The 22145-nt window shown below is 41.4% G+C and overlaps 1 protein-coding gene across 4 annotated transcripts in view; it reads right to left on the reverse strand.

Moving 5' to 3' along the window:
* ndrg4 (NDRG family member 4) overlaps positions 1-9529 on the reverse strand; it is a 68654-nt gene extending 59125 nt beyond the window's left edge. The window contains exons 1-2 of one of the 4 annotated variants that reach the window (XM_015368053.2): positions 9301-9529; positions 6296-6372 (exon numbers count right to left, since the gene is read on the reverse strand). In XM_015368053.2, coding sequence (XP_015223539.1) covers positions 6296-6297 — 2 coding nt within the window. In that variant the 5' untranslated portion in view covers positions 6298-6372; positions 9301-9529. The remainder of the gene's footprint in view (positions 1-6295; positions 6373-9300) is intronic. The other 3 variants (XM_015368054.2, XM_015368055.2, XM_006641181.3) reach the window with 3 other exon arrangements.
* Positions 9530-22145: the final 12616 nt, after the last annotated feature.

Here is a 22145-nt window from a genome sequence, read left to right on the forward strand (position 1 = left end):
AATAAGTCATGCAGCATGGAGCAGATACATAGTTAAGGACGCCAGACATTGTGCTCTCATGGGAACTGTAGGATCTACAGCAGGAAGAGTCTGTGGGGTGATCAACCGAGGAAAGGCTTTTCTTTTTTAATCCACGTGCAGTCACATCTGCAGGTACAGTAAAGGGAATAAAATCATGACTGTGGCAAAACACCTCTGAGATTCAGCTGTTTGAAGGATGTTCTTGGAGTGAAGATCCTGAGAGCTGAGACCCGCCATCCCAAAACGAGTGCTCTTGATAGATAGTCGAGAGATACTGTGCACAACACACTTCCCAGCACCCAGCAGAGTGGAAGCAGACATGGCAGAAGATGGCCGTTCAGCCCCATGAGCCCCGAGGCCCTGTCTGGGGGGCAACTAATTTGGAAAATAACAGGGGGAGGCTTCAGGAACTAGGGAAAATCCCCTGGTGTTTTAGGCTACCTCTTAGTGTTGGCTCTTACTGCCGTATTAGAGAGGTTTTATCCACTTGTTGAAGCACCACCTGTAAAAGGTGTGTTCTGAATTTTTGGGGAGCTAATGTGTGGATCCCAAGAACTGGGACAGCATGTGGGAAAACTGGCTGTTTGGGTACTGGAAAGAAAATGTAAGGAAGTAACAGATTATTTAATCCCCACAATCTGCCAGATGGATATTTTTGTGAGATAGTTTTCTTTCGGAAAGAGCATTGAGCTTGTTAGGCCCTTGTGTTGGACCAGGCCTGGCCAGACTGGATAAAGAAAAGACAAGAGAAGCTATCCAGTCAGAAGGCAAAGGCATGATCTGTACACAGTCCTCAAGGTTCAGTCTGTAGTGGGACACAGGTATATCTATCACCCATCATCAAAGAGAAATGAAAATTTACCCCCCCCCCCAACCCAGAAAAATTGAGCTACATGGAAATCGTTTTTTGAAAAACAATGAATGAAAATGCTATCATCTGTGACACAAAATCGATGAGGCTGTAGGTACTCAGAGGAATTTACCTCGAGGGCCACTGCTAGATTAGTGCTTTAATACGAAATCGATGCCAGCAACAGGACTGGATACACTTTCACAGCAGCGGTGTTTGCGGGGGTGGGGGGAGAGAAATGGCTGGGGCAGGGGCAGGGGGTGATTTTGTGGCTAATGCAGAAAGATATTGTGTGAACCACGGGGACAACTGCTTCCCGATACTGCAGAGACTCCAGACTGTATCTGGAACTGAAGAGCATGAAGGACTTGAGTCACACTAGCTGTGAGAAGCAAAAGAGAAATAGTCAGGTCCGGGAACTCATTCAGATAACAGACATCCAAGAAGAAGGAGACTGTATCAGTAACTGATACAGTACTTACTAAGATTGGAGCTGGAGATTAGGATCACTAAAATCTGTCCAACAAGGACGTACTGTGTGGTCTAGATGAGATTCTCATTTGCAAGCTTCTGAATCTGACTTTTATTATAAGAAATTTGCCCTAAAAATAGTTAGCTAGGGCAAGGCAGACAGTATGCTTTGATCAAATAGCTATAACAACACATTAAGGAAACATAAAACTATATTTGTCCAAAGCAGGACTTGTACTCATAATGGAGCAAGGAAAAGTACTGCACACACTGGATGGGACACCAGTCCATTGCAGGGCAGATAAGGCACAAACACACACATACTCACACCCAGGCCAATTTCCCAGAAGCCAATACACCAACCAGTATCTTTTGGACTGTGCATGCAAAAAGTGGGAGAACATACAAACTCCACACAGATAGCACCCCAGTTCCAGAATTGAACCCAGCGCCCCAGTGCTGCAAGGCAGCAATCCCACTCACTGCGCCACAGCATACTTACAATGTGGTAAAAACCTTTAAAGACAGAGGGTCAGAATGACACTGATCTGGGTCAAGTCCAAGACCTATGATTCAGAGAGACAACTTGACTCCTTCACACAAGCTACAGTATGCAATGTCATTTTCAAGTTGAATTAGACCTTGTGTGCTGTAGAAGAGAGTTCATGGATAAAAACTGGGAATCCATCAATTTAATAGCAAACATGGAGATTCCCATTGTGGTGTGGAGGATTATGGAGTTTAATTGGGGAATCACAGCCTTATTCCCAATATGACAATCACATTAGGAATCAACATTCCAAACAAAAGCATCTGTGCTTTTGAAAGCTTAAGTTTTTTAATAGTTGGGAATAAGAAGCAAACCTGTATGTTTTTTTTGATCATGAAGATGATCCCAGGACTGACTTGGTCTATTCCTTTCAAGGTTTTGATAGCTGGACATTATCTTATCTAATCTTCTGTGTCTCAGGCTAAAAAGATTAAATTCTCCTTATCTGAGTAGAACTTTTTTTTCATAACAGAAACTAGTCCGGTTGCTCTTTAAAGTACTAAGAGGTGTGATGAATTTCTTATTATGGATCACTAAACTCACAGAAATCAAATCTCTTTTCCTATTTATTTTGTTCAAATACTTCTTACCTTTGCTCTTTTGCTCAATCATCTGTGGCAGAATAGCCTTTAGGTCTATAGTGCCTAAATGAATGCTCACAAGCTTGAAATGCAAACTAATGCAAAGCCTGATGAGACATTTGGGCATGTTACAAAGAATGTAGCATATAAACAGGAGGTGAAACATTTACTGTACATTCTCTCTAGAAACTGCTGTTACAAACATCTACATCCCATTTCTCTCTGTATCAATCAAAAACAGAGACACACTTGTACAAGGTTGGGAATAAAAACAGAATTTAATTTGTTTCACAATCCAGGGCTGACAAAAACAGGTAGACTGATCTATTACCACATGGAAAAACAGAGAAAAACACAAATATAACTTGTCCATCCCCAGAAGCTCCAAGTCCTATTTGCTGTCCTAGAGACAATGATGACACACATAAATAATGAAGCTGATTTGGTTCTGTGTGCCAATGGCAGTGGATGGCCAAAGGCACAGAAATTGATCTGATTGATGCTGATGTCCCTAACAATGGCTTTAACTAGAAGGAAATCAATAGCATCTCAAAGGACTCATACTGTTAGGCCAAAGCTGACATTTACTTATTTTCATTTGTCGCTTGTGACATTAACACCAGCTAAAGTACTGCCCACCCACCCTTCTCTATTCAAACCCCCTGCCAAATGGGCAGAAGGTAAGACAGCATGAGCCTCTCAATGGTCATCTCTATTCTTGCAAAACAAACACACTCTCAGTGAATGCAGGTGAATGGGGATGAGTTAACTCTTCATAGGCTTGAGTCGCAGTCCTAACAGAAGTCCTATCTCCCGTTGACAGTTCAGATTTAAGCGGTTCACAAGGATCTTTTTTTTTCCCGCACACACCGCCCCAGTGTGGAATTGACAACTGTTAATCACCACGACAAGCCCTTAACCAGAGCTGGTGAGATAAAGTTTGCACACATCTTCACTTCCAACCTTTTACGAGCAGGCCAGCCTCAGTTTTTCACACTGTGAAAATAGTCGTCCTCAGCTTTCTTCTCAGAAGCTGCAGCTGTTGTGATTCCTTAACTGTGTCCCTGACATGGTGTCTATTCCTGGTAAAGACTCTTGTTATTTGTGTCTTACCCACATAAAAAGCCACTATTTTTTCTTTTTAATGTTTTTTCTAATTGATCTTTAGATAAATACACATTTTATGATGTCCAAATAAAAAATTAATTGGTGTGCTTTACAATTGAGTGCGAGAGAATACTTTTACTTTTTTGACTGCTGTTTTGAAATTTCTTTACAGTGACATTCAGGCTCAGCCATTCGTGCATTTGATGAAACAAAGAATAAGGCTGTTATACAGTATGTTGCTGTCTTTTCAACATTCACAATGTTCGAGAAATTTTTCTAAGTGTTTTTAGTCTTCAAGGTTTCATCTGCCAACCAGACTGTGAAATTAGCTCATTTAGCCAAGCTGTGAATTAATTGGGTGTTGCTAAAATCATATCGGACTCCACTTTACATATTACTCAGCATTAAGAAAAATTTCCATATATTTCAAATCAGTGCTGGTGTCTGTGACCAATATCAATGTATCACAGACAGTGGATTGCTCAAGGTAATTTTGTGTTGTGTGGCAAGAATCTGGGCACCTGCAGGGTTTATGACTGCATGATCACGGGCATTTCTGATCAATACTGAATGCAAAGCACGCAAAGCACGCAACTGGATGAACAGTCAGTAAAAGTACTGTATACATGTATCTCAACCAGAGATACAGAAATGGCACAGTTGATCATTTCACGGTGAAAACAAACCAATGAGGTGCTAAAGGTTCAAACATTTAAGGACCTCAAGATGCTAAAAGCAGCTCATATCATTCATCTAATCTATATACCTTAGAGGATACATAAGACATTCATACAGTATGTCTTGTCAGGATGAGTTCTATAGAGATGTTTCCAGCTCATACTTTGTGAGTGACACTGGCATTTTCACAGCTAACTCCTTGCGCTCAGGGTGTGATCAGCCTCCATTAATTTCCCAATCAGGCTCACCCCAATCATCTGGTTGTGTTCTTTACTTTAGGTCAATTCCCTGCCTGTTTAGTACTCCTACGCTGAGCCAACGCTCAGTGTCAATTCCTTGAACTGAAGAGCTATTTTATTTATTTATTTCATAGCCGCCAGAGCACTGACTAGGCAGGGAATTCCCTTTTCCCCTTGAGCTGTACTTCTTCTGCTCTGCAGCAAGTCCGTCCCAGAAACTAAAGCAAACCTTGTCTCCCCCAAACTCCTCTGATTCCCTCTGAGCCCCTGCACTTGGAGCTCAGCTTGCCATTCAAGCCAGGGAGCCCAAATAAGACCAGCTAAGCACTTGATGGACATCTGTCCATCACTGATTCAACAGACAGTTCGACAAAAATCGTCAGAAATGTTCTTTTCCAGCTGTATGTAACATGAATGGTACATTTTCCGATAATAAGACTACACCACCAAAAGTCCCGATTGTCCTTCACAGCATGATATTATTCACTCTACGTCTAGACACAGTTTAAATGGTTTGTGACCTATGTAAATATGCTGCTTATTGCTCATGACGTAGGCTATCGATGTCAGCTTGTGGTATAAGCTGGTATAAACAAAATGTAACCTGGTACTTGGAATTTATAGTTAAATATTTGTAATAAACACCTGATTTGTGAATTGAACTTTTCAGCAAGCCAGTGCAGACATATTTTAGTGCAATTGCACTTTTGGTCCTCTTTCTTAGCAATAGAGGTTCCACAGACTCTGAGAAACCCTGTAATGTTGGATGGCCTGGAAAAATCACAGCCTGGCACCGATTTGGCACCAACTTGACTGGCTGAGGGAAACACAGCCTGACCATTGCACAGAGCATGATGGAACTTCCTCAAAAGCCAGAAAACGAAAAGGAGCTGCTGCACAGGCATGAACCAGCAAAGATTGAGACAAGTGGCACCCATTTTGTAGTCATAGTCAGGTTTTCCTTCTCTCTCTCTGCCTTTATTGAAGTGGATTCTGGGCCCAGCTGCAGCCAGGCCTTCTGATTGGAAGTCACCCCAAGTCTAGATAAGTCACAGACTCACGCCACCCCAGAAAGTACTTCAAGTGTGCAGCAGAATATCCAGGTCCTGTGGTATCAGCATGGAGAGGACAGTGCACAAGCTCTGCTGTTTTCCAGCCAGATAGGAAGGCTACAGAAGGACCGTGTCTGTGGCATGTTTTAAAAGTGTTGTGTGAAATCAGCGAGTGCTGGGTCTTATCGGAGATGGTGTGAAAAGAACATAGCCCTGGGACCCAACAAGTCGAGCCAAACTGCACATTCTGTGTACTGCTCAAAGCCTCTTTCCCTTAGCAGGCAAACACACTGACAACCCCTCTCCTGATTCATAACCCATGCCAGGACCTGAGATGGCGTTGATCAACGAGGGCAACCAACCTACGCGTCCAGCATACATGCTATTTGATTGGAGAGCAGACACAACAATGGAACAGAAATGTCTTCACGAGACTATGACTGGAACATGCTCTCAAACAAATGGATTAACTATGGGGTTTTACACACAGAGTGGTAGTTTAAACCAACTAAAGAAAGTGACAGCATCTCAGACATATCTGATGACTCTGTGCCAACCCAGACACCCATCTCACCCCCACCCCAAAAAAATAAAAAAGGTCTGATCTTTGCTAAGAAAGTCGTGTCCATGGCATCACTGTCAATAACACAGTAGATATGACTGATGATGTTTAAAATAAAACTGGCTTCAGCGAACAGAGACCCAGACACAAGATGAAATGAGCCACAGGCATTAGAATTACGTACATTGTCTGAAGCAGTTTCTGATACGTGGCTGTTAGTCTTTACAGAGGAACTCCATAACAATCCAGATCAGGCCCCATCTATTTGAACAAAGCAAAAGAGTTGGATGTTGAAAAGTTTTTTAAAAAGTAAGGCAAATCTGTAGTTAAAACAAAGCTCCTATTACCCATATAGCTTTTATAACATATTTTCTATATTAAAGAATGAAGGAGGACAGAAGGGTCTGTCTCTTTAATGTCTTGTGGTATCATACATTGCTTTGCATGCTGTAGATAACTGCATGACATTGATTCCAACTTTTTTCTTGTACCTCTCTTAACAATATATGTAACTAGAATAATTTACATACATTATATATGATATGATGTCACTTTACACAGCCATTGTGTAGTTTATATTAACAGCACAGCAATTGCTCTGATTGTGGATTTCAGAAGAAAATTAAAAATGCTACAGGACACCTTGAATATATCATTGTACAGTTAACTCCGCCTACACCTATATCATTTAAATTTAAAAATATTCTCTAGCTTTTAAATCTATTAATTGTATTAAAATGGGTATTAATCCAATAGGTTTCTAATGCTTTTGCTTAATGTGCTGCAGATCATGTCATGATGTCATGAAAGGTGCTACTGTATATACACAAAAGATTATAAATACAATGTTATCCAAGTCACCTTTTATAGAGAGATCACTAAATAATTTACAACTGTATTAAAAATATAACATTCAGAATTCTGTTAAAGAACTCAATTGCATATGCTTTCTTCTTCAGATTGTGCAACATAGACGTAATTGGATGGTCGTCTTCTTAAGAGATATTAAATCTGCCTGGACGTGTCACAGTGAGAGAGTGGGATGACAAAAAAACGAAGTCAAGAAAAGAAAATCAATTGAAACATCCTGGGCATCACAGCCTGAAGCTCAAAAGCCTCAAAAGGTGGGATTGACTAGGCATCTATGCTGTCGGGTTGCATGTCTTCCTAGCGGCATGAAAATCAAATAAGAGTAGAAATACTCACTCCTGGGTCTCCAGGTACAGGGTGACATGGGGATTCGCTCTGCCTTATTGATCAAAATGACAGCTTGATTTAAAGCTTTGATGTCCCATCTGATTATCTGAAAGCCTGCAGAGCTGTGATTGCCCAGGAACAGAAGCAAGAGGGATTTCATCGCCAGAGTTTTCCATATCAAACTCTTCTGAACCCACAAGCGGCTCATCCCCTGATATTGGTCTCTCATTCCAGAGTGTTGACGGGTCCCAGAAATCCCGGGTGGTGTTGTGTGGTGGTGCTGACTTTGTCCGGCAGTGTCCGGTCATACTATACCACCAACCTAGCTGAGGACGCCGGCACTGCAGGAGCAGGTTGGCCCAGCAGGGGGCACCTCTAACAATAAAACTCAGAAGGCATTTCTGTGATTGACTGCGCACCTACAGTATATGCTTGGTTAATATCAGGGCTACCTTCCTGTGGGCAATGCAGCACTGCTACTTTCAGTTATCTGATTGACGGTTAATATCCGTCATATTCAAGGAATTACTCTACTACTTACAGTACACGTTTGGGAGCATGAGGACTTGGGGATAGTGAAGAATAAGAGAATAAAGAAACAGAAGGGGTAGTTGAGCATTCTATAAAAATTAAATTAAAAAAATGTAATTATTTGAGACATACTACTTCTAATTAACACGATTGTTGTGTTTAGCGAGTTGTATAGATAAAGGGTTTTTATACTTTTCATGCAACAGAATCTGGAAAATATTCAACTATTTCTCCTTAGATGTATTCCTGATTTCCCAGTAGATTTCACAAAGACTAGTCTGTTAAAAACAAACCCCTTCCAACATTTGCTATGTAAATGACTTTGGTTTGATCTTTTTTAATCAAGCATGTCACTCTTGCATCACATATCCAGCCTGTATTATGTTAGATGGATTAAAAGCAGCTTCATACAAATTATTTCAGATATCTTTACAAATATCACATAGTTTGCATGTAAATACTAATTAAGAAATTTTAAATCGGACAGCTTCACGATCATTTTCTTTCATGTTTTCCAAACAATATTGGATTCTTGAAATGGAGAAAGAGTTAAATATCTTTATGTTCATCCAGATCTTTCCTTTGTATAATGTTTTTTTAATAAAGGTTTTCATTGAAGATTCCCTTACACCATCACAGCCCCATGTGGGGCTCCAGATAATCTGATACTAGCAAATAAAAAACGTTGCTTGTGAATTAAGGCAGATGAAAAACAGGGCCTGTGAAGGTTTTTAAATTGTTTTTTTTCAATAATCCAGAAATGTCACATCTCTCAAGCAATTTATTGTGCAATATTTTTTTTATTTCAGTGCTGTACATAGCAATCTCCTCCTGCCAAACTTATATCCCCAGAACAACAGCTTTAACCTAAATGCCTCCTAACAATTTAGAAGTGTTTAGCTCTTTGCTTATAAAAAGAAACCACTTAACGAGGAATTGTGTATATCCTGTATTCCACTTGATAAACTGAGCTGTGCTTTACGAACATTTTGACAAAGTTGCCCGTCACTTCAATATTTATAAAACCAGTAAAAATAAGAGACACTGGATTCAAAACTAAAATTTGTATTGTTGAATTTCAGAATCTCCTGTTTAGCCAGAGGAGAAGCATGGCATTACAGAGGGTATTCTGATAAGGTCTTTACTTTGATACATATCCAGTGTTTAGATTTCCCATTTAAAGCAGAACTTCAGGGGTTAATTAATTCACCTGATGGTGTCCTGATGCCATCGCAGATCGTGGAACACTGACGCCATGCCAGTCTTGCCCATTATGGACTAGTATGTAACACATGAGCTCAGAAATCTGGGTGTAAGACTGCAATACAGCTCCCCTGATCATACCGGCAGCACATCCAGATTAAAGAATTCAAATTAAAAATAACTCCACGGTGCTGAACAGAATGTGCAGTTTAAAGCCCACAGCTGATCGCCATGCAGATGATAAATAAAGTCTCCTACCTGTTGTGATGTGGTTTAGGCTGGTTTCTTTGTGCTCGTGTCTCCTGTTCTCTCGTCCTCGGCCTCTGTGTGCGAGGAACAGCCTACCCTGGGAGAACGCGCCTGGGTGGCTTGTTCTGAGAGGCAATAAACAGAAAGCACGTGCGTCTGTGGTGATGCGGCAGGGGAACTGACGAGTGTGCAGACTCCCCCTGCTCTGTGAGGCTGGAGATGAGAGGGAGAGAGAGGGAGGGAGGGGAGAGAGAGAGAGGTGGCTACTTCCACGAAGAGACCTAGACTGCGACAGGCAGCTCTCTGGCACCAGTCTCAAACGAATCAGGGAGATGAAAGCAGAGCAAAAAAAAATAACACCCACACAGGCACTTAGGAGTGTTTTCATTATAAAATGGTTTAGGTGAAAATTTTTGTGCATGTCTAACACCCCCCCCCAGAGTTAATTATAAATTAGCCTGTCTTTCACATTTGCTGCTACAATACTGTACCTCATTCTCCCCTCGAGTTCTCCATCTGAGATCATGTTTCTCTGTGATTTCTACTAAAAGCTCATTTTTCTGCCCTCGTGCTGTATATCTCACTAGATTGTTAATTGTGAAACAGCAGTTTCGTGCTGGCGATAGTCTCCTTGCTTTTAAACTCCTATTGGTATTGTTGCATGTTATGTAACATGCATTTGAAACTAGAATTGAGACTTGTTAGGCCTCAGGCCCTTCTGGGGCATGCTAATCTTGCAGCAGCATCTTTATGTTGATATATCTCCGTCTATGACACACTGCTACCAAGTTTTAAACAACAAGGAACCTGAACACCTAAAATATTTACAGCAATTTTTTTTTTGCTTGAGAAATAAGACACTTATAATCATAATAATGAAGTCTACATGAAGTCAGCATTTTTGTGACTTTTCATTGTACCTGAAAAAAAAACATTAATCTATGTTGGTCATTCCACAACTCTGGAGTTCTGGAGGCATTTTTTTAAAACACACAGTACAGAGGGATTGATCAAGATGCCTCTCCTGCAAGTTACTGTGGCTTTTCTGTATTTGCACAGGCAGACTCAACCCAGGGCTGTTTTTGTTCTCCTTTCCCTGAACAGATTGAGGTAAGCGGAGGCAGCCCTGATCAGATCGGAATCTCGCTCTGGAGAGAATGGTACATCTGAGCTAACAGGTAGGCAACAGGAGAGGAACGGGAGACCCATCCAGCAATGCACTGTGTAGAGCTCTGGCCTCAGGCCACAGGCCAAAGCTCACCCACCTGCCTACCTGCTCATTTTACTTCACCCCATAACCTACCCTTGTTCGCAAATAAGCACAACCCAACTGAGAACTGCAAATGTAGAGCTGTGATGGAGACAAAGATGATTTCTCTTGGGAAGGAAACCATCTTGGCTCAAACCCGGGCACTCTTGAGCCAAAATGGCTGCCGAGTTACTAATAATAATAATTGTTTACACTTATATAGTGCTTTTCTGGACACTCCACTCAAAGCGCTTTACAGGTAATGGGGACTCCCCTCCATCACCACCAATGTGCAGCATCCACCTGGATGCACAAATAGACAGAGCTGCTGAATCCGAATTCGAATTCACCTGGGATGAATGAGTGAATCTTGGAGTGCTCTGAGTGTAAGGAATTTTATGAGAAGGAAAAGAACTCTCTCTGTAAACTGCCACGGTTAATGGTACCCAAGAGCCTTAGAAGAGAGTAGCCCATAAAGTTAAGCCTGCATCTAAGAAGGAACAGCACATCAAATCAGCTGCTGTAATGTCAAGGGCGCCTGTACTGTTGTGGAGGTGTATCCCTGAAGAAATGGGATCATCCAGAATGGAGAATGAATGAAGGCTCCATAGCCAAGCATTATGTAGTTGTTGAGTTCCTGATCTTGGGACTCAGCAAGCTTTACACGACATAATGAATTCTACTGGGTGATGTATCACAGGTCCTGGATGGGCAGGTTGCACGCTAGCCTGTCCTAATGATGAAGACAAGTTCAGGAGCAAGCAAGTCTGATTCTGTTGTTCTTTATAAGGAAGAACAGTCATCTTGGCTCAAGGCTGCAGTCTTGTCATTCTCTTTTGTTCAAATTTACTGGTTAGATCAACAAAATCAAACTGGTTGGTTCTGTCAGGCTGGTGTTAGGAGGTGCAGTGATAAATGCTCACAGCCAGGAGGCAAGAGGCAGATGGACACAGACTCCTGCGCTGGGAACCAGTTAGGCATAACAACCCCACAGCTGTTTCTTCAAAGCCCAAGGGCAGGACAGAGATAAGGTCAACATTGCTCTTGGATTTGGTTATCTTAAGTTAAAAATAAAAGCGCCTGCACAAGCTGCCCTCTGCATGACGGACCTGTTGTGGACATGAGCCTGTGAAACTGCTGATCTGATCCAAGGGCTGTGAGCAGCAGACACACCCCTCCACAGAAAAAAACAATAGGAGAAAAACAAAACAATCAGGCCCAGAAAATGGAAATGATCATTAATTGCATTTATACAGCACTTCACATTCCAAAGGATTCCCCTTGGCAAGCATACAGGAGGGGAGGTATTGCTTTCACCATTGAAATGTGGTGTTTTACTCTTGAAACAAATGCAATATCACAGTTTTACTATTTTACTTACAGTAACAGCCTTACAGTCTTCCTAACCCTAGTTCAACCCAAACCTCAACTCTCAGCTTAACACTTTCTCAACACTTTTGTTGAGGTTCATCCAAAAATACTTTCTAGAGTACAAAATACCAATGGACAAAAAAAACATGTATTCAAAATGGTCTTAAATTACCTTAGGATATCCTGGAGAATAATATTACAGAAATGTGATCAATATTAACATTGAGTGCATTTAAGGGTTCAAATGCTATATGGCACTGGTTTAGGCCTGATGATTTGTTTGGGTTTCTGCTCAAGATTGTTCATATGATATTTGTTTCACACCACGTAGTACACAGTAGGAATAAACTAACAATATATTTTAGGCTTATCCTTGTGTAGAATGCAGGGCCGGATGCAGATGCTCATCCAGAAGGCTGATTTAAGAAAGGTTTTGGAAACCAGAAATTGTAAAAGAGGTACTGTAGGGGGGGGCCTGTTTTCACATTCACACTGAGGTATGCAAGAGCAAGAGCACAATGCCAGCTAGTATAGCACAGCAATGTTGTAACAAGTGGAGAGTAAAGGCCAGAGAGGAATGGTGCCGTACATGTGTAATGCAAGTGTGTAGAAACCATGAAAGAGCTGACTGAATACACAACACTTAAGGCAAAACCAAGTCAAAATTGTACCAGCAGTTTGCAAATGGAACTTGGTGAACATTTCAAGAAGTGTTCGTTTGACAGGGGAGGGCTCAATATATGCAAAAGATTATTCTATGAAATTTGCCATCTAAAACCAAACGACTGGGGATGGAAGTCATGAGTAGTGGTGGGCAGGAATATGTTTTAAATTCAAGTTGTGCTGAAGTTCACAAACTTGCATCTTGTCTGAGGACTCCACAGCATGGGGCATCTGCCCTTCAGCTAAAAAGCTTTTCTGAACTGTTGGAAGAAAGCAGAATACAAGAACAACACTGGCACACACTCTCCAGGTATTTGTGCATTTAGTAACACAAAAAATCCTTTCACTCTGCAAGGTGACCTACAGTAACTGGATGGAAGCTCAGGCTGATGAAGGATGTGTGGACAGGCAGACAGGTGGGACCGTTCCCTCTAAATCAAAAGCTCCAAACAAAAACTCCAGTTTAGGAAAGGGGACACTATACTGTAGAAGATGCCATTCTGGAGTAGATTTTACACAGAGGACCTGACCACTTCAAGACCTGAGTCATTACAGATTCCAATTGTGCTGTTTGCAAAATGCCGGGCCTGGTGGACTGGCTGAATTCCACAAACGTTACAGTATAAACTACCTAAACATCTCAACACATCTCTTTCTGATCTTCTGTTTCTATGAAAATTGACATCTAAAAACCCAATCAGAAAATTATTGAGCATCTAGTTTAGATGGGCCGGCATGCAGGAATGGAGATTTTTACAAAGTGATTCACCTTCAAAACATAAAGTCGCCCCTGTATAGGACAGTGTTCAGTGCCATTCAGCTGTGAGGAGCCATCATTATTGCCATTGCAGTGTGTTTACTGGATGGGTCCAAATCACAGTGACCTTAAAGTGTCAGATGTTTTAAATCCCATAAAAGCCTTCGACAGACATATCATCAAGTAAAAACCCATACTCATTCCAAGCTTTTTTTGCTTTCTCGGTATTTCAGCTGAAGTTAATATCTTCATTCAGTAGCTATTGAAAACCATTGTTATATTGTATGTTAACAGCCGACAGTATTTCACAGATCCTGGTGGCCAGTATTCAGGCACCCCAGGACTCTCTCTGACTCACAGCATTGCTCTACGGACAATGTTTGCCTTTCACTCTCCTACTGTACATCTACAGCGAACCATAAAAGGTGAAAACTAACAGGGTTTCTAGAACAAAAAGAAAAAAATGACAAATGACGTGTTTACAAAGAACACTAAACATTGCACACTAAAAGGTCTCAGCATGAGCCACGCTTTTGTAAACTGATTATAATCAATGTTTAGCAGAATTACAGAAGCAGTTGGAGCTAGGACAGTTACTCAAACCTGCACAGTGTCTCTTAGCAAGGCGTCTGCATGGTTGCTTTTGAGTTATTCTGGGTAATTAATAAAAATCAAATTGTAATAACCTATAACACACTGCTTTTACACCTCTTTGCATGTTTGAAGCAGAAGTGGTGCACTACTGTTAAATCTCACTCCCTTCAGGGATGCATGAATTCAAAACACATCACTTCCAACTGTCTGCCTCAAAAGCTGCAATTCACCGCCAGCACCTCACCAAGCTGCCCGACTGTAGAAGTGTTTTTTTTTTCTCATATTTTCATGTTTTTGCTCTGAATCCTTGAGCTACAATCGTGATTCCATTCTCCTCTTGTGGAGAAATGGGTGCTGCTCTTCAGCTGGTGATGAAGTAGATCTCTGCTATGTGTAAAGACCTTTACAAACGTTGTTGTTGTTACGGTATCTTGCTTGCACAGCCATTGGCTGTGGCATCATTCCTTATTTCCATACACAGTGTTGCAGCTCCTGCATCACTCTGCGTGTTGCACTGTGGAAGTTACCGTCATCTGCAAAACTGTGATGCTTCACTGACCACATGGGGATTTATGTACAGTAAGTTATCTCGGATAAAGGAACAGGCAAAATAAACATGGCAAATGTAAACTAAGAACAGCAAAACAGCCACCGGCAGGCTTCGTAATTTACAATGAGGTAACAGAGAGGAACAAAGCTTTCAACCTAATGAAGCCATTGCACCACTCGATCTCTGTGCAGAATGCACAATGTTTTATTGAAGTCCATTTGGCTGTTAATCGATTGGTTTCCTTCCAACACAATACACTTTTAATAATACTCTACTTTGACCCCATTTTAAAAAAGTGTTGGAATTCTTCACCACACGACAAAGAAAAATACTTTAGTCTTCTGGTCAGGATATTTTATGGAAAAGGAAGCAATAAAAAGACCGTGGTGAGTCATGGTCTGTAATAATGATTAAAGGGTGAATTGTAAAGACATAGAACAACCTCAATATGACCTCTTAAAGACAGTTTGTTCAATTAAACCCTCAGGAATGAATGAACACTGTGTCATTCTAGAACCAGAGTTGAGAGCTCCTCACTTAATTGAACAAACTTCCTAAAACTAAAAACCTACATCAATAATGAAGTGGAAAAAGCTGCTGGATTGGGGAAAGGGATCCCTCAGTGGATGAGTGAAGAAGGGTACTTGCTTAGAGAGCAGGTTAACGTCCTTCAAGCCCAATGTCACAATTTGACCCAGGACAACCGTGACCGCATTTCCACAGAATGGCAAAAGGTGAAGCTTCAGTTGTTCAGACACATTTGTGCATGATCGCTGCATCAACATGTCTTGTATTATACATGGAAAACAAACAAGCACTTCCTATAATTGAGTTTAAGCGGCTAAAGGCGGATTAAGCAGTCAGCCTTGTTGAACTGTTCAGTTCGGAGCGTGCCTCGCACTCCGCCTTTGGTACTGAACTCCATCTCTCTCACACTCTCTTTTGCTCTCTGCTCTGGTAAAATCTGCTAGCAGGAGGAATTGCATTCCCTGATCCCTCTCCAGCTCAGGATTTAATGATCTGAAGATGATTCACACAAGCCCAGAATGAATGACAATGCAGTCAAGCTGAACAGAAAAGACAGGTTCAATGCCATCGCCGTTACAGAGCTCTTATCATTTAGCCTTTTGGTATTTAGATGATAAATTCTATTTTTATCTGAGGAACTTGACCTTAACTGCCAATAGAATATTTCTGGTGCTGTACAATTGGCAGACATAATGCAACAGCTACAACAGGGATGCAAATTTCACAAATACATAACTTCAAAATAAAGGCCATTTAAACATACATAAGCCACAGGTCCAAGGATTAGAAATAAAAAGTGAACTCTTACTATATTCTTCCTGTCTTTGATTATGGTCACTTTATACTGCTGGACCATCAATATTTCCTATTGACCGATACTGTGCTTATGATACCATGTGAACCAGAACTCTTGCTGCTCCACAGAATTCAAAATTCTTGCTGCTCCACAGAGAAACAGGGGTATCTTAGTCTGTGGGCAGGGCTTGATCCTATTCGGTAATCAAAATGTTGTCTGCCTTGCAGACGTATTCACCTCTTTTTCCCCCCTCCCATTTCATTGAGCGACAAATAATGGATACTTTTAAAAAGTGAATATTTAATCAAATTGAACAAACTTTGAATGCTCAAGCTGAACACTTATGTAAAATAAGTTGAATGTGGTCAAAACCTGTAAAACCAAAAGAATTCAAGAATTGGAAGGGGGCGAATACTTATGCAAGCACCGTATCTGGACATGAGTCTGCGTCTTCTTTTCTAAACATGTATAAGGAAATTGCTAGATTAATTAATGCAAAAAAATATATATAATAAATTAATAAAAACAGAAGTATAAAGAATTTCCACCGAGGAATTTATCTAACAGAAGAAAGCAGCTGGAGGGGGGATCAACAGTGTGGAGCAGGTCTCCAGGCTCCTGCGTAGTGAAGCCCCCCATGGCGCCATTGGCCCAAGGCAAATTACTGCCGGTGTGGGTTGAGCCCTGCAGTCCTGCTATAACTGCTTTTGATTCCCGGCCTTTTTCCTCCTGCAACCAGGACTCCCCATGATAGTACCATAGCATGATGCAAACACTGCAGAGGATGGGATGAATTCAAGGCAAGTAGAATAACCCTGTATCAGTGACAACTGTGCTCTGGCAAATCTGTTCTTCAGTTTCCACTGACACCGCACACTAGCTGCAGGCGAAAGTAGTTTATGAGTCTAAAATGTGTGTATTCCCACTGCAAGGGGCCGGTACCCCCTATCTAGGTGCAGTCAAGGCCTACGCCCCTTATTCCAAGATAGGCTCTACACTGCTGTAGCCTTCACCAGCATTGAGCAAGTTTCTGCTAACGCATGAATGCACAAAAGGGCCCATTAATGCATGTACTCTTCCCAATCAATCTTCAACTCCTTCTAGTCAAAATCAGATCAGGATAATCAAATCGATTGTTTCCTACACTGTGATGTGGGCTACCTTCCTTACCAGAACAGCAAAGAAATGATGAAAGGGCCTGCTTCTATTCCCGAAGACCCTGGGTATGTTTGTCGATTGAGTTCTAGAGATTATATTAATCGGACAAATTTTGCTAAATGGGTTGAAAAGCAATGGACTACACTAAGGAAGGACCTACAAAGCAGTGATGTAATCTTGCATGTTACATGTCTTTGAATAGGCCCGATAATACACATCTCTTGTGTGCTTTTTGGAATGTGGATTATATTCTGATAGGGTTCTGCATCTCCTGTCTGCCTCCTGTTCTATCTGCCTGCCTTGGGCAAGACTTTTTAAATCCTTTACATCAGTCATCCTCCTCTTAGCTTATTTTTTAATAAACATAACAGCCCGTTTACAGAAGCTAACCACCCAGGGGGCTGAGGTTTGGAGAAGAGCAGCCCAGCACATAGAGATAGTTGTTTTTCTTGTTTCTGTGCGTCACTTCTTTTGTCTTAAGATGGAATGAAATTGAGAGGGTGGAGGTTTGCCAGAGAAAGAGCACAGTCGCTGCTTGAATCTATTTCAGAACACGACCTTAATTTCAGCCAAGACGGCAGGGAAATATACATCATTGAGGTGGGTGGTTTGCAGATTATGATGGCTGTTACTGAGGTTTGAAGAACAGAGTGTGAATGAGCTCCTCATATATTTGTCTTGTGAAGATTACAAAGAGAGAGCTGCAGATTTACTTCTGCAATGTATAAAGCTTTGTCTTCTTAATGCAGAACACTGGTAAAATGTTTTAGCTAGTATGTTTATTTTACTATTCATAGAATTCAATTTTTTCTCATTTTTGCTTAATTAGATCAATCTTGATACCCACTCTTGGGGTGGGTGGACCTACGTGAATTGTATAGTCAATTATAATTTTGTTTGTGAGTCTGTAGTGTTATCACTAAAGGGCTCTGCTTCTCTCCTCCACCTGGTATCCACCTCTATTCTTTGGTCAATTTTTCTAAAAGGAAGTAGGAACCACCAGGGAAAAATTGAAGCAAATCTTAAAAGGTGGTAAAAATGGGAACTAGCAAAACATAAAATGAGAAGATCCTCATAAATAATGAGGGTGAACTCCTCAGCAGAATAAGAAATTATTAGCAAAAGCCCTGTTATCTAAACTTAGACTAAAGATGACAAACACTGTAAGTCTCCTTGGTGTATTCACAGAGTTTTTTGCAGTATGCCAGCATCATCTGTGCCAGGCCCTGTGAAATAAAGGCTAAGTTACTGTCAGCTCTGTGTTGCTTTTCCACAGCTACATTCTCTGTCAAAGTGGATCATCTAAATAATAGAAAAGGTTCTGCAACAGCTGACAAAGAAGATCTCCCTGTCTGTGCTGTACTTAATTTGAAAACACAACAGGCATGTGCCTACTGTTGCTACATTAGTACAGCATGGTCTATAACTGACAAACTTCCAAAACAACCAGCAGAATACCCCTGGAAACATCTCCTACTCTCATGAAACACACTGTGCCACTTTCTGGATCACAACGGAGCCCAGATCACCAGCTGGAGGTCAAGTCCCTGCTTTTTATCACCTTGTCTTAAGCGCGTTCCATTTCCCCAATATTCACCACACTTTATATAGTAAACACAGAAAACCCTGGAGCTGACAACTGGAGCTCTCACATTCTGTAAACCACTTTGGCCACACAAGTCATTTTTCATCACTGGAACTTAAAAATAAAAACACACAGGCACACATTAAATTTGAAGATTACCTGTGAATGTAAATGGCTGACTGTAGTGGATCCTTCTCTGACATGCATCTTGGAAATACCCTTAAAAAAAGCCAAATGTATTTTTTACCACTTTACTATTTGCTCTGCCTTCACAAAAATATCTTACTCTTTACTAAAAACTAGGTTATTACTCTACAAATCTGTAGGTTATTTCCATAAGGATACAGATGAAGTAATAGTTGAATTGACCACATGACAATCTCCCTTAGTCATTGCTAGAAGTTAGGCAAAACTTTACAACTTCACATATTAGCCTATACCAGAGCTCATCTTACAGAACACTAACAATCTGCTTATTGCATTGGAAACAGAACTAAAACAACCATGTCGCATTCCAGAGCTTTTCCTTAACATGCCATGGGGAAAGAAGGCTGATGTATACTGTACATGTTCTCCTAAAACACCACAACTGTTGGTGCACCGCTGACTGCAAGAGCAGAGCTGGTTAAGGCAGGAATTACTTAAGAGTTCACAGGTAGTGGCTGCTGAATAACAAAACTACTAGCAGGAAACACAATCCTGGAGCCATGGAAGCTCTTCAGTAGCTTCTACATCTCCTCCAATTTTGCAGTTGGTTGAGCTGTGCAGAAAGCCCACCCTGATATTGAGGATACTCTTGCATTTCCTGGTCGGACATTACGTCTGTGATTGCAAAAATACCAGCAAGCCATTTGGAACAGGCACAGGAAAGCTGTTGTCCTCAGCTGCTTTAACTGTGCTCATGGTGCCTTTCATGGGAAGATGTCAGTAGATCTGTATGGAATGGGACCTTTGACACTTTTGCAGGTTTGGTACGTGAAAGCTCCAGGAGAAAGGAAGTTATTTTTGACCTATGGGTTTGTTTGGAACGTATGTACAGTATCCAGTACTACCTTACTGTCCTCAAAAATGATGAGGCACACTGAGTAATGTCCACTATCTTGGGCAGGTTGGGTCACACAGAATAGAATGTTCTCTAATTTAAGAGGGGCAGAAAGAACAGATACAGTATAGCTTGGCAAAACTCAACAACCCTCCACCTTTGGAAGGATGCCATTTGGGCTTCAATTGCAATGACGCCGACATCAACGGATCATTAAAACCCAGCCTGGAATGTCGATATTTTCCGCTCTCATCAACAGGAACAGACGATTTGCATTTCACACATGACTGCAGGGCAGAATTGTGTTGGAAAAAAAAAGGATGGACAACAAAGTTGACCCTGAAGTGCTGGAGCAGGCTGCATCATGCAGTGCCCTCCCTCTCTCCCTCCCTGGGTACTCAGCTCGCGATGGAGCTCAATGTCACCCCTGGGCTGCCAGGGAGTGCAAGCTGACTCAACAAGGTCACTGGCTCGGGGTTGTGAAAAGCACACAGGCCAATCTCCCCCAGTCAGGACGGGCCCCCAGGGGTGAGGAATCTAGCCCTACTGTTCAGATTAAGAAGTGGTCATCTGACAGCTCAGTCTCCCACTACCCACAATTGAGATTTTCTAAGGGGAGAGCTTGGCTATGAACAACTGCATAAATAGAATCTTACATCTGCTGCCATACAAACATATAATCACTGGCACGTTTCCCAAAACACACAACTGTGACTCTTTGAAAATTGTCCAATTAGATTGCAGTAAAACATGGCCCCACTGCAACCTGCTTTGCACTTACAAAACCCCTATTCCATAGATGAAGCCTTGCTTCAGAGCCATACATTTTTGTTCTGGTAGGTTATATTGTTCTAAAAAAGAAAACAGTATGTCTACTCTCTCGAGATCGGTCTCTGCTCCATTCAGAGGCAGGTTAAGACCTGTTCTCCCTACAGACTATTGAGTCGGCTCACCTTTCACATCTAAACTAAGTCTCACATTCCCCCCCCACTCCCTTTCTCTCTCATTCTGCCTTCCTTTACAGGGTTTCTCAGGTGAACCTTGATTATCACTGCCCACACCTCCTCTCAATTATTGAGCTGTCAGCAGCCATTTTGACAAGAGCCAAAATGGCTGCCTCCTATGGAAAACTCCGAACGACAGTACAAATGAGTCTTTCATTAAGGGGTATATATAGACTGTCCCGTAGGCTGCCTTTGGACACTTCATAGAAGTCATTAATGTATAATGGCAGGATGAATTTCAGAAAGGCAGCTTGGTCATCACTGTAAATGTACCAGTGTGCATAGTTAACTGTAGTATTTGTTTAAACCATGAGTACCATGTCATTTTAAAAGTTTGAAGTTTGTAGTGCCCCATTCCTACCAATATGTCCAAGAATGTAACACTAGAAATTAGCATCGTACACCTACAATATATATACTATATCACCAAAACATGACAGAATATCCCGGTCCACCTCTGGTGGCAAAGTTAGTGCTTGACATAACACGGGCTATCATGTCACAGACAATGGAGAATAAACCTTTACTGTAGCAATTCTCAGGGATGACTGCCACATGAAATCTCATGCCACTATGAGCTCAAACCAACCTCAAGACTGTTACAGGATGTGAAGCAGGAAGAAAATAATTCACTGCCTTTGATAGAGGCTCTCCCTTTTCCTGCAAACACACCTCTCAGCTTCTCAGTGTGTAAACAGTTGCATTATCACAAGATGCAAGGAGCCCGAAAACAACACAGGATACCGTCAATTAAAGTGCAACACAATCGCGGTTATGTCTCACACTCCAAAGTACTGGAGGTTTTGTAAAGCCTCCTCCCTACCTGTGAAACTCGGCACTGGATGGTTGGGAAATGAGGAAAAGCAAGACTTGATCAAATAGTTCACCTTCACTTAAACCACCTCAAGTGGATCAGGTCTGTTTGCGTGCAGCACATACAGCAAATCGCGATGCCAGATCACCAGGTCTGACTGTCAAAATTCTGATAATTGAAACAAATCTGAAAAGAAAAATAATCTACCTGACTGATTTGGAACCTCACCCCAGTCTCTAGAGTTAAAGTGCTTCAAGAAAAAAAAAATGTACTTAATTAAACTTTAACTAAATATGCATTTTGTAAGAATCGTTTAGAGTCTGTTGCAATAAGAAGTCAACGGAACACAATAGCTCAAGAAAGGCTGCAAACAGGATGAGGCCCTTCTGCACAGTTTAATTGTTTAATTGAATCGTTTACTTGCTAGTGGACAAATGATCCGAGGATCTCATCCAAACATTTCTTCCAGAACCTCGGGGAACCTGCTTCGACAACATGGCTGGGCAGCATGTTTCAGATGGAACACCTTGTATGCCTCCTGTATTCACTCTTACCTGCACTTCCACTTCACTGTCAATGGCGCTCCCATGTCATTTCACAATGGGTCCTACAGCAGCACTGTCAGCTGACTTTCCAGTACCTTTTTGGGATTCGTTTCACAATTGTATCAGTTCACCTTCTAGTAATACAAAACCATATTAGAACCATATAAACTATATTATAGTATCGAAATTGTGGGACTT

This window comes from Lepisosteus oculatus, chromosome 20 (assembly GCF_040954835.1).
Source record: "Lepisosteus oculatus isolate fLepOcu1 chromosome 20, fLepOcu1.hap2, whole genome shotgun sequence".
Classification (NCBI taxonomy): Eukaryota; Metazoa; Chordata; class Actinopteri; order Semionotiformes; family Lepisosteidae; genus Lepisosteus; species Lepisosteus oculatus.